The 13,634-nt window shown below is 44.2% G+C and overlaps 2 protein-coding genes across 2 annotated transcripts in view; both read left to right on the forward strand.

Annotated features, from left to right (window-relative positions):
• LOC137813946 (probable 2-isopropylmalate synthase) overlaps nt 1-623 on the forward strand; it is a 45,491-nt gene extending 44,868 nt beyond the window's left edge. The window contains exons 11-12 of the mRNA XM_068616441.1: nt 29-168; nt 262-623. Coding sequence (XP_068472542.1) covers nt 29-168; nt 262-349 — 228 coding nt within the window. The 3' untranslated portion in view covers nt 350-623. The remainder of the gene's footprint in view (nt 1-28; nt 169-261) is intronic.
• Nucleotides 624-9,583: 8,960 nt separating this feature from the next.
• LOC137816152 (uncharacterized) lies at nt 9,584-12,977 on the forward strand. Its single transcript, XM_068619236.1, has 2 exons — nt 9,584-12,663; nt 12,763-12,977. The coding sequence occupies exon 1, from the start codon at nt 9,605-9,607 to the stop codon at nt 10,589-10,591; it is 987 nt and encodes a 328-aa protein (XP_068475337.1). The 5' UTR covers nt 9,584-9,604; the 3' UTR covers nt 10,592-12,663; nt 12,763-12,977.
• Nucleotides 12,978-13,634: the final 657 nt, after the last annotated feature.

Consider the following 13,634-nt stretch of genomic DNA (forward strand, 5'->3'; position numbering starts at 1 on the left):
TCTTTAGAATATTTAATATTTAATGCAGGAAGCTGTGAAAGTACACGAGTACTCACTAAATACAATCACAGGAGGCACTGATGCAATTGCAACTATACATGTTGTAATTCGTAAAGAGAATGCACACTCATGTACTTCTACTGGAAACATTGTTTATCCCACATTTAGGTATTGTTAATCAAAATTTGATTGTTTAGTATATCATTTTCTTGCTAACTCCCCACATGCACATCTAATATTTCAAAAATTTTCTTTTTATAGTGGGATTGGAAAAGGAGTAGATGTTGTTGTTTCCAGTGTAGAGGCTTATCTTACTGCACTAAACAAAATGCTTGATTTCAAGGAATGATTGTATCTGTTAGTATTCTAGCATATGAATGTAGAAGTTCAGACTTCATGTCAAAAATTCAATTAGCTATTTGTAATTTCTTAGTTTAGTTTAAAATGGAATAGAGTATTCCATAATGTAGTTTGTTGAGTCTCCATATTAAGGGATAAGTATGCCAAAACCAGACTAAGTAAGTGTCTCTTTGAAATATTTGAATTACAAATGTTAATTACTTTTTTTAAAATATTTTTTAAGGCAACTTTCTATTGGGTTAAATGTAAAACCATTGATTTAATCCAATTTTTTTAAGTGTAATTTCCTAGTTGTGGTGAAAATCAATCCCTTGTATTTTTTTTTAATTTTCAATTTATGCATTATATTTGGTTTAAGGCTCTTATATCCTAAAACACAAATAGATCTTTTAAATTTTATTTTAGGATGATTTCAACCAGAAAATCCTTCTTCTCTATGTTAAGATTTATTTAAGATTTATATGTTAAGATTTATTTATTTTGATTAGTAGAATAAATATAATATATATGAGCACTTTTGGTGTTAACCCTTATACAGATTTAAGATAACTTAAGCAAAACTCGTAAAATATACAGACACTAAAAGGATTATAGGTCTAGCCAAATCAAAAGACCCTATACTTCTAAGATACAAATTGATCCCAAATACAAATAATTTGTCTCCCAAAACACAGATCACGACATTGTTGTTGATTTCTCTTGACAAGTGTACTCAGTCAACTAAAGTATAATGATTTGAAGTATGGGTGTTGAACCCACATGGAACAATTTCAATTAAAATTTTATATTGCAAACTAATTATATAAACATGGATAATGATTTTGTTCACACATGATGTGAGTTGATTTTAGGATTGTTCATTTGTTTGGTGACACTTTACTTAGATTTAGATTTTAGGACAATTATAGGTGAAAAAACTAAGGAAAATTCCCACTGGACATTAACTTAACAAGTGTTAAGTAGATGTGAAAGTTCATTTCCATAAGGCCAAAGGAAAAACACAATTAATGGTGAAGATGAATGCCAAAAATAGGTGCGGAATTTTAACAAACACAAGGTGAGCAATACATGGACCAAAATGAATTAAAATGAGCAAAAACAAGAACAAGACATATTTTGGAATTGAAAATAAGAATGGTAAAGAAATGGAAAAAGATGAGTGAAAAGAAATTTAGGAGACATGGAATTGTGAATGTAGCACACCACTTGGATGGTGAATTTAATCCAAGATAAGTGTAGATGCCACCACTTGAGAGCTCACAACACTCACAAGATAAGATCAATTTAGGGGGAGATTCACTCACTCACAATTCTAACACAATTTGTGTATAATAACTTTACTTTTCATTCAACATATCAATACATGAGGTAGGCCTCCCTATTTATAGATTTAGGAGCCTTGGAGAGAAAGCTTAAAGGATATAAGGGCAAAAGCAAATGTGGTACGGTTTTAGGTCTTGACTTTGGTCAAAACCGCACCATCACACACATTCTAGAAACTAGGTTTCCTTTCTACCCTAATGTACTTCTTATGGGCCCATTCTTATGTCTTCACCTCCTAATTATGCTATTTAAACCTATTCTATGCTTACTATACTATTTGGATCCCTACAATTGAGCCCAACTTATTTACAACATCTCCTACTCATTTAAGAAGACTAGCAGAAGAACTTGAGGTGCTCTGGCCCTTGTCCATTCCTCCTACTGATGAGGTATTCCCTTGATTGTTGAGATGACCCTTCATAGTTGGCATCCTTGGTCATCTTCTTGTGGACTTGGGTCGTATCAAGAATAGATTGGAATGTTGATCAATAAGCTTAGAATTTTAAATGGAGAAGGCAATGGTCTGCAGGGGAGGAGACTTTAGTGGATGAAATCATACACAAGATTGAAGATATCAAAATACAATCATAAAAAGGAAAAATGGAAGTGGATTGGATATAACAAAGGCATATATACACTTAAATAAGCATATGCAACGATGGAAAACAACCGGTGAGGGAAGATGTAGAGATTTACACAACTTTATGGAAGATTAAAGAATTACCCTGGGCTTTATTCTTTTCTTGGGGACTGTTTAAAAACAAAGTACCTACTTTGGATAATTTAGTATATAGAGGTAGTCCTCTTCATACATATACATGTGTCATGTGTGCCAATTTACCTGAATATATCATGTAAGAATTGATGGCTTAAACAAGAGAGGGGGGGGGGGGTGAATTGTTTTATCAAAGATTTTCGCAAATACTTGCTTCAGAATGAATCCTTAACAAACAACTCAAATAAGCACTTAAGGAAGGCAATCAAACAATCCAACAAAAAGTTATCATAATTTCAACCGGTTAAAGACACAATTTAATAGGTTGTTTATAGCAGCGAAATATCAAACAGTTAGAGAGTTTGAGGGAAAGAGAGATTTACACACAGAGATTATACTGGTTCACTCAACCCTTGAGCTACATCCAGTTCTCAATCAAACCACTGAGTTCCACTAGCAATCAATCACAGATTACAAGTACACACCACAAAGAGGTGAATTTGAATCCCACAAAGCCTACTCACCCCCTTTGCAGACACAACAACTCAAGACAAAACACCCCCTGTGATGAGAATCAAATAAAGGAGGCTTTTATTAGTGAAAGGAGATGTCATTCACCTACACATTTGAAGTTCTTCCTTCTAGTCTTTTCAAAATTAAAAGAAGACATAAAATAAAGAGAGGATCAAGCCTAAAGCCAAAGAAGTCTACAAGTTTTCAAGAATAGGCTTCATTTAAATATCTCTCTTTATAGTTTCTTTTATAAATTTGTAAATAATATAGAATGTTTAAATACATAGTTTTTAGGAAAGGTGCTTAGAGGGAAACCTTAGATACCTCTTTTGTAAAAGCATCTTTAGGCATTAGTTTAGAATTTTCTAGAAGAGTACTCTTCATGCTTCATTTAGGCGCTATTAGTAAGTAGCATATGAAGAGTCTTTTGGTTAGCTTATGTTGTAAGCTTCATGACCAATCCTTGCTCCTATAAAAGGAGGGCTTAGGTCATTCACAATGGAGATTTGGAATTTGTAGTAAAGAAACTCTCCCAATTTGGTGATTGAGTGAGTGAGATTTGATTTCTCCTCTTCCTAGTCTCATCTTGAGAGCCTTGGTTCCCTCAAGTGGCGGCAATTCAAACTTATCTTGGAGCAATCACACTTCAAGTGGCGTGTTCATCAATCAAGTTCTTCATCCACATAAGTTTCCTCTCTTCTCCATTTAGTTCTTCCATTTCCATGTCCATATGAACTCTAAAACAAGTGTAGTTTCTTTTATTCGGTTCATCTTCCTTTTCTTGCACTTTTGTTCGGTTCTTTTCAATTTCTTACTGTTTTAATTCAGTTCAGTAGCTCTTTTTCATGTTTTGTTCGGTTCAATTGCTTTCTTTAGAGTTTCAATCGGTTCATTTACTTTTCCTCTCATTTTAATCGGTTCAATTTGACAATAATTGGAACTTCCATATGAGTTTGTGTTTTGGCACTAGTTTTGGTGAGTTCTTGTTCATAGAACCTTGATCCAATTCTATGATAAAGTGCCTATCTCATAACCAACTCAAGATGATTCCTAAGAATGTCAAGAATCATTCTAATTGTGCTAGTGGAATCACATCACCCTGTCTTTATAAGATTTCAAACTCAAATAGTATGTAAAACATGTACAATTACAAGATACTAAACATGATAGAAAATACATGGATTTACAGAACCAGAGATCCTATGATCAGCACTAGTCACCACAACAAAGCTTAAAAGCAATCTTGTTCTTTTTGAAAAACACTTTCAAAACCAAATCTCTTTCTCAAATCTGAATCAATACTCGTTGTATTTCTCATTGTTTTGATTCGAAAACTAAGCTATATTTATAGCCTTTGAAAAGCTACTGTTGTAGGCAATTTTGAATCACTAAATCAGTTAAAACAGGTTTTGAAAATACTGTTATGAAAACACACATTTAACTAGTTGAAACCACGATTTAATCGGTTCAATGAGCCAAACAGTTTTACAAGTGATTCAAAAAACAGTTACAAAGATTCTAAATGCCCTAATCTAAACCCAAACCTAGAAAGCAGCACAACTTCAGACTTCATGTGGATTTGATACATCAAAGCTCCCATCTTCAATAATCTCCCCCTATTTGATGGAGACAAATCCTTGGGATGCTTTTAGGAATGTTCTTTGTTTAGAATTTGTGGAATCCTGCATTCATTGAACAAGCACAGGGTAATCTAATCCAAAACAGATAAACACCATACAACAGTTCTCACTAGGTGATTTCCAGAAGGAACATTAGCCAAAATCAGATGAGAAACCAACAATCATACAAGGTGTAAAAACAGATAAACAATCAGTTATTTCACAAGAATAACCGGTTAAAATTTTTTAAAACAATTTTAACAAAAATTAAATATAAACTATTTAAAACAGTTTATATCGCAATGTTCAAATCAGAAAAGAGTGCAAAAACATTATAAAATATTACAAACCAAACTTCTCCCCCTATTTGTCTCATCAAATAGACACTTTGTAGGATGAAAAAAAATTTAAGATAAGACATGCATATCAATTATTCCCAATTCATTTTTTAGAGAGTAGAACCTGTCCTTTGATAAAGGTTTGGTGAAGATGTCAGCAAGCTGACTTTCTATTGAAACAAACTTGATTTCATAATTTCCATTGTTGATATGATCACGGATGAAGTGATGCCTTATTTTAATATGCTTTGTCCTTGAGTGTTGAACTTGATTCTTTGTCATGTTGATGGCACTTGTGTTGTCGCATAGTATAGGAACTTTGTTAATCTTTAATCCAAAGTCTTCAAGTTGTTGCTTGATCCATAAGATTTGTGCACAACAGCTTCCGGCAGCAATATATTCAGCTTCAGTTGTTGATAAAGCTACACATGCTTGCTTTTTACTGTGCCATGAGATGAAGCTAGATCTAAGTAGATGACATGTTCCACTCGTACTTTTCCTGTCTAATTTGCAACCTGCAAAATCAGAGTCAAAATATCTTACTGATCCTGCCAGCAACTCGAACGTGGAGGAATCGCTTCGTAGCACTCTCTGCCCTGTCTACGCGACTGCGTCTTCTGCAAAATCACCCTCAGAACCTACTCTTGCTTCTCCGAACGTGACCTGCAAAACACACAGACGGCGCCTCTAGCGGCCGTTTGCACTCCGACGATCAAGTTAGTCCACAGAACCACCAAAGACTAGAAAACTAGTAATGTGTGTGAGAAACTCTTGCTCTCTGTTTTTCGTCTCCTCCCCCCACTTCTCTCCCTGATTCCTCCTTGTATCTCTCTGTCTCTGCTTCTGGGCATAACAGAATTCTGTTATGCTTTTCTGGCATGTGTCAGAAACCTGTTACGCTTTTCAGAGACAGTGTACCTGCAGAATCAGAGAGAGTGGGTGTCTGTGCGTGTCCGCGCGTCTCTGCGCTGGGCTGCGCCTGTCTGTACCCTTAATGGTACGGAGTGCACTTTTGTCTGGACCGCACCCCTCTCAGATGGTGACACGTGGAGGCCTGCAACTCACATCTAACCACACACGTGTCACTTACTGGAAGGGCTCTAGCGCTTCTCTTTGTGTGCCTAAGTTACGCCCTTGCGGAGTAACTCAGGATATTTCTCTCATCTGGGTAAGTCGCATACTCTTAAGAGAACATCGGGTGAGGCTGGTCTAGGCACACTCACCAGACGTTGCTCTCTGCGTATACAGCTTACCCTTCACGATGTCACGCACGTAATGGGTTGAGGGAATCACCAATCACTGGCTGGTTTACTAGTTCCCTCAGGCCACTCTCGTGCATGATTCCCTGAGGTGTGCTCATGCGAGATCCATGCGTAACGCTCTCGCTGGGAACCTCAGTCCCAGTTTAACTGCGTGTAACACGAGACCCCGATGACAATACACCCGATGACTGATCAGTGTTTATTCGCTTCTCGCGCTCTGCCTCCAGGCGCGAGTCTGGGAACTGGTCTGCTGGTGGCCACTTGGCTACTGACCACCGATCACCATTCTGGGTGATCTGTCCCCTGACCTCTCTGCCGCCTGATCTGTCGGTGGTAACTTGGTTACTGACCACCGATCACCGCTCTTGGCGATCGTCCCCCTGACCTTTCTGCCACCTGGTCCACGTGTCACCCTTCGAGTGGTCCACGTGGTTCTCTGTTGCTGACGTCATCGACCACCGATGACCGATCGGATCACTTACCAAATGAATAGGAGAATGTGAGGGATACCATAAACCCATGGATATTGTGCCTTTCAGATACTTCAGGATCCTCTTCGCAGCTTTGAGATGTGATTCCTTAGGACAAGATTGAAATCTCGCACAAAGGCAGACAACAAACATTATATATGTTCTGCTTGCAGTTACATATAGAAGATGTTCCGTCCGGTTGACCGGGACGTCTTCGTGCACGACCTCAACCGTCAGCTAGGGACTCCTTCCCACTGGTTCTCTGTGTTTTCCTGCAAAAAAGAGGACAAAGAGGCGCCCTAGCGGCCGTTTGCACTCCGACGCTCAAGTCAGCCAGCAAGAAACACCAAAACTGTTCACCTACGTCTCTGAGCACCGCGTATGGCACTCTGAAGGTGGTAAAAAATAACTGTGTATTGTCTCCTTCAGGTAAAAATATTCCCCAGTCACTTGTACGTAACCTTGAAGCACGAGCAAGCAACCAGAGAGTTCTCGTAAATTTGCCAAAAGTTCCGACCCCGTTTCCAACATTCCCCGCGCTATTTAAACCTCCCAAGCATTTAAAGCGCCTTAAAGCGCTTTTAATCACAAATGTAACGCACTCATTAAAGCGTTTAATTAGAAAACGTAGCGCATTTAAGACGTTGAAACGCTTGGGAGCCATCATAGTACCTGAACGCTCGAAACGGAAACTGTATTGAATGACTTTAATTACCTGGCACCTGACTAGAGGGTGTTTCTATTCTGACATGGCTGTCGTACACGTGGAGGGCCTCACGACGCCATGACCCCATCTGGGGGCGTTTCTGCCCACCTGGGGACGTTTCTACGTGTGAGTCCTCCTGCTTGGGAGTGCTACTGCGCTAGGGGTGACTTTTTGGGTGCCAACTCATGCCCCCAATTATCTAGTCACTTACTTTGAGAGCGTATTTGCCTTTCTCTCGTACCCTGCACCCGGTTACCCTGGGCGTGACCTTCCTCTTGGGTCGTATCTGTCCCGAAGGCGTCTCTGGGGCGGCAGGGGTACCTCACGAGTCAGGCTGCCCTACACTGATGCTTTCACTATGGCCTTGAAGCCACCTTTTCCTTCTCTTTATCGCTGCCCCGTGCTATCGGGACCTGAGGCCTTCCCACGGCGTCGCTCCCTCCATGGTCTTTCCTACCCATGGGTATCAGGGAACCACATTGTGATTGCCTTGTTTCAGCACTGTTTGATCTGGCGACGCCCTGGTTGGGCGACGCCTTCACCTAGGCGACGCCTTGCCTTGGCGACGCTTCCTCTTGGCGTCTCTCCACCTAGGCGACGCCTTGCGTTGACTTTGACTCTCCAGCCGTTGACTTTGACCTTGACTTAGTCAACGCCCGGATACGGGACGGTACACAAGCCCCCCAGTCTTAAGCCGGAGACTTGTCTTCAGCGCAAAGACTAAAGCCTCGCCCACACCGTCCACGTGCCCTCATGATGACGTGTCATTCTCTGCTGACTCAACAATTCTTCGAATTACTGACGTGACACTTTCTGAACCACAGGGGTATTCTTAATGGCTGATTGGACATCCCCTGAAATGGGAAAAATAATGTCCTTTGAGGCTGCGCTTAATCGCGTGCCACGTGGCTCATCGTGCGGTCATCTTTAAGAACCTCTTGCGCTCCCCTTGAGCGCTTAATCTTGCAACACGTGGCATCATCACACGGTTATCATTTGTTGTCCCTCGCGCTTCTCGTAACGTTTAAGTTACCCAAACCCCGCGCTTGCCACTACTGTTACATCCACTTTCTCTGCCCTTTCTCACTGTTCATCTTCTCTGAATCCCTTCTCTCGCGACCCCTGTTCATTCGTGCTTCCGCTCTCCACGCCCTTCAGCCCCCAAAGGTACGGTTTTTTCCCTCCTTGATGATTCTCTTCACTGTATGAACTGCCTGGGACTGTCCATATTACCGCATTTCTTTGGATATCGTTTTTGTATGCTTCTTTGTTCCTCTCGTTCCCCTTCGCTCTCGTGTGGGTAGGGCGCTCCTAGGATTCTTCCATTTTTTCCCCTTTCCTTCTCCCAACCCCTTTTCTCTGAACCCTTTCTTTTTCTTTTGATCTTCAGCTTTGGCATTGATGGCGAAAACTAAGACCTCTGCGCCTCCCCCGCTCCCTAAGTCTTATTATAAGGGCGACGAACTTCTGGACGAATGCTCCCTCCTAAACTCTGTTGAGGACGTGGAGGCTCACAGGGGGGACCCTGCGCTTTATAACTTCAACGCCTTTCACAAAAATCACGACTCCCAAGTCCTGGTATGCTGGGTGCGGCCTGGGATGCCTGTTTGTGCGGACTCACGGGATACTGGGGGAAGCCCCTTCTTCTTTCTCTATCAAATGGTGCTCAAGAGGGTGGGCCTGCGTCTGCCCCTTACTTCTTTCGAAAAAGAGCTGCTTACAGAGATAAACACTGCTCCCGCCCAGCTCCACCCCAACAGTTGGGCTTTCGTGAGGGGGTTCCAAATTCTCTGCGGCTATCTAGGTGTTCCCTCTTCTGTAGACGTTTTTCTTCACTTTTTCGAGGTAAAGAAACAGGGGAAGAGCCTATGGATGAGCTTTTCTGGCATCGCCGGGCGCATCATTCTTACGCTCTTCCAAAATTCGTTCAAAGGATGGAAGAGGAAATTCTTCAAGGTACGTGCGACCAAGCGCGATCCTACCATCCTAGAGGGCTTTCCCCTATACTAGACGGATAAGCCCATAACCATGAAGGCCCTGGCTTTGGATGAGCTTACCCCCTCCGACCGGGATGTGTGCAAAGCCTTGGCGGGACTGGGGGTAGTCTTCGATACCGCCAAACTCATCGCGAACGAATTCAACGCCCATGGGCTTTCTACCTACTTTGGTATCTGCCCTTGATTGTTTATGATACATTAGTTGTTGTGGTTATCTGCGTGTGTTTGGCCATAGAATTTCCCTTCTGCTTCATCTGAACCAACCTTTACTCTACTATTTTTCGCTGTTGCAGGTTCAGTGATGACTTCCTCGAGGTGGCTGGCTCTTGCCAAATTTTTGAAGAAGGCAAAATCTACCAAAGAAGGTGGGGACGTCATCGCCTCCGACGTGCCCACCGTCGCTTCCCTGCCGATTCCTCCACCATCTGCTTCTCCTCCTCCCATTGCTGCGGTTCCATTAGCCATGGCGTCAACCCCTGCCTCAGCGCGCCCTAACAAAGGGAAAAGGGTGTTGATAGTATATTCTGACAGTGAAGACTCGGGTACTGCCTTACTATATGGGGAGTTGACGCAGGGCTTCACCGAAGGAATGACGCCGACTGATTCTCAAAAAAGGGGAGGCATGCCTTACTATATGGGGGCCTTCCTGGCGGTGGCAATCAAGTGGCGCACTCAGGCTCGAAATGCTATCAAAGGGAGGGAGGTTCTCCGCAAGCTGAGACAAGAGGTGGTGGCGTTGAAGGAGGAGAAGCAAAACTGGGGACTCAAGGAGGAAGCTTCCCAATCTCTGCTAAAACTGGCCCATGAGGGCAGGGAGGGAGCTGAGGCGTACGCGCGAGAACTGGAACAGGCGCATGCCGCTCAACTAGCCCAGCTCACCTCCTATCAAATCCAAAACATTGGCCTCCAGGAGGCGGCTCTTACATCCGAGGTGCTGCGGAGAAAACTTGATGAGTTGGATGCTGCTTGGAGGCAGAAGCTAGGTGAGAGAGAGGACGCCTTGACTGCGAAGGTTGAAGCTTTGAGCCTTCTTCAAGCCGAGGCTAACAAGCTCCGGGTGGAGAAGGAATTCCTGGAGAAGCAATTGACATCCAAGGATTCCAGGATTACCGAACTGGAGGGGGAGGTCCAAGAACTGACTGGGGAGATGACGGGGGCGTTTGAGGAGGGCTTCCAAGAGGCTTTGACCCAGGCGTCCTGCGAGAACACGGGCATCAATATTTCGAACTGCGACCCCACACACCATGTCGTTGACGGGAAGGTCGTGCCCATGGACTTGGATGACTGAACCGCTGTCTCTCACCCGCCGCCTTCAGCTTCCAGCTTAATTCCTTTATACTTTACCTTCGTTTTTGATTTCCTCTTTTAAAACTTATAATTCTTTGAACTATCCGTACTCTTGTTACAAAACTGGGCGTTCGTATGATTGCTTTTGTGCCTTCGCGATATAGAATCCTGCCTGTTCGTTCTTACTCCCATTCTTTACCTTCGCGCGCTTCGGTTATTTTATTTGTGTTCCGCCTATTTCTTTCACTTCGTTGGATGGCCTTGTATGTCCGGGAAAGGTCACGTGCCGACCCTCACGCCCATGGAGAGGCTCACCTAGTGACGTCGTATCGTCCACAGGGTGTCTCTAACACCGAAATGGTTCCTTCCTTGATCCTTGGCACCCGGCCCCCACGCCTAAGGAGAGGCCTGCTACAGCAGCGCCGTATCGTCCCCGGGTGTCTAAAACGTCGAGTGCTTTGGGGGGGTCGTTCCCTCTATGGTCTTTCCTTCCCATAGGTATCGGGGAACGCCCTGCCAGCGATTCGCTGGCGGTTTGGCGGTCCCGCCTCCCTCCACAGTCTTTCCTACCTGTGGGTCTCGGGGAGGTGACGCCAGCAACTAACTCTGCCCCCTTCAATTTCGTCTCCCTCCACAGTCTTTCCTACCTGTGGGTATCGGGGAGGCGACCCTGTCGATATTTGGTTGGCGACGTCTCACGCTGGCGTCGCCCTTCACGTCCTTCCTGGCGACGCCTCGGGCGTTCCCTTTACTTCGACGTTGACCTTGGTCCTTGCCTTGATCGACGCTTGATGACAGCGAAGAGCTCAAGGTTTTGTCCGTGCCCTCCGCGTGGCACTTCTTGTATGGCTGATGGGATGTTCCGTCATTCGACTTGATCCACGTGGCGCTGCTTGTATGGTTGATGGGACATTCAGTCATTCCATCAAGTTCTGACTCCTGCTGTGCCCCTGATTCACTTTCGACGGCGCATCGTACCACTGGATATTCTGTTGATACGACGTTCTCTGATTTTAACCAGTGGTGCCAGGGTCATCCTTCCATCTTCTGCCACGTGGACCAATCGTGCGGTGCATCCATTCGCGTCGTTTGGCGCTCTAACCGCTTTATTTAACTCTTCAAACTCTGAAACTATCCTCATCATTTTCTCACTCTCCATAACCCACTTACGTTCTTTCTTCTTGCACCTTTCCTTCTTGCACCCTTCCTTCTCTCACGAAGGGTTGTTCCAGCATTCGCTTCCCTCGCTCAACTCTTGCATTTCTGGCAGTCCCTACACTCTTGACAATCCCTGATCTTGTTAAAGAATGTCTTCTCACGCTGCTTCCTCAAGGGTCACTCCCAAGGAATTGTACCCTTGGGCTTCGAGTGAACTTCTTGACGAGTGTTCGTGCTTACTCTCTACTAGGGCCATAAGGGAGCACAAAGGGGATTCGTGTTCCTATGACCACCGGGCCTTCGCGAGGAGGCATGACGACGACATCGCTGTGCTCCCTTGCACTCTAGGGGAGCCAGTATGTGGAGATGAACGGGCCAACGAAGGGGTCCCTTTCTTTTACTTTTACCAGGTGGTGTTCAAGACCATCGGAGTGCGCCTACCCTTCTCCTGGTTCGAGAAGGAACTGCTGACGGAGATCAACATTGCTCCGGCCCAGTTATACCCCAATAGCTGGGCCTTCGTCAAAGCCTTCGACATTCTCTTCGGGTTTCTGGGTTGTGCACCCTCGGTTGACCTCTTTCTTCACTTCTTTGAGGTGAAGAGGCAGAGACACAACCTCTGGGTAACTCTCAGTAACGTACCCGGGAGAGCTCTCTTCACACCCTTCCAAAACTCATTCACCGGGTGGAAAGGCCGGTTCTTCAAGATCCGCTGTACTGACCTTGTTCCCGACGCTCTGGATGGGTTTCCACTGTACTGGGTGAGAGAGGAGAGGGCTCTCAAAACCAAACCCCTCAAGAAGCTGGCTCCAAGTGATCAAATAGCTTGCCGGATTCTTGCTGAGGCGGGAGGTTTTCACTCTGCCACTGTGATCAGCCTGGAGTTCAACGCTGGGACTCTCGAAAAGTACATAGGTAAAAGTCGCTGCCCTAGAAACTCCGGCCTTTGTTGTTTTCTGTACGTGCATGTCTTGCCTCATGGTATCTCTGACACATTTATTTCCCTTGGTGCAGGTTCGAAAATAAACCAAGAAAGGAGGACACGACTTACTCGAGCTCTGCGGGCTGGGAAAGGGGCTTCGCCTTCCTCTAGTGCTGATTCTGATGACCACTGAAAAGTGGCTCTTTTGTGACTTGCATGAGTTGTAATATTCGCCCCATTTGGGCTACTTCAATTGTATTGAGCATTGCTTGTAACACCAACTTTTTCTATATCAATTGATTTTTGTAACGTCACTTTACTCTGCATATATTTCGCATATTGTGCGCTTTCCTACGCCCTGTTCATCAACGGCGGCTGCCTCCATCCAGGTGACGCTTTCTTTCTTGGCGATGCCTTCTTTCTTGGCGACGCCTTCTTTCTTGGCGACGCCTTCTTTCTTGGCGACGCCTTCTCTTGGCGACGCCTTACCTTACTTCAAACGGAGGAAGATAAAGGCTGAAAACCAAGGCACTTCTTTTTCTCAAACTGGTTTTTCCTTTTATTAGGGTGACCTCATTAAAAAACCCCCGAGAGGGAAAAAGAGCGTCCCCTTCAACTAAACTGTTACATACTGCTTACATAAGTCAACTGAAATAAAATTTTAAGTTGGCTGCATTCCAACTGCGCGGGATAGGACCTCCATCTAAAGTCTCCAGGTTGTACGAACCGTTGCCCTTAGCCTCAGTAACTCTGAAGGGTCCGGTCCACTTGGAAGACAACTTATTCTCCAACTCGTACGGGTGAGCTTTCCTCATCACTAGGTCGCCGACCCGAAACTGTCGCGGCTTTACTTTAGAGCTATATTGCCGCTCTACTCTTCTCTTCATCGCTTTAGCTTTTATTCTAGCTTCTTCCCTAGCCTCGTCTAGCAGATCCAGGTTTACCCGCCTCTCTTCATTGGATT

Source organism: Phaseolus vulgaris, chromosome 1 (genome assembly GCF_000499845.2).
Source record: "Phaseolus vulgaris cultivar G19833 chromosome 1, P. vulgaris v2.0, whole genome shotgun sequence".
Classification (NCBI taxonomy): domain Eukaryota; kingdom Viridiplantae; phylum Streptophyta; class Magnoliopsida; order Fabales; family Fabaceae; genus Phaseolus; species Phaseolus vulgaris.

Excerpts from the sequence above, each read along its gene's own strand:
- LOC137816152 (XM_068619236.1), top strand. The coding sequence starts at position 9,605 with ATGACTTCCTCGAGGTGGCTGGCTCTTGCCAAATTTTTGAAGAAGGCA.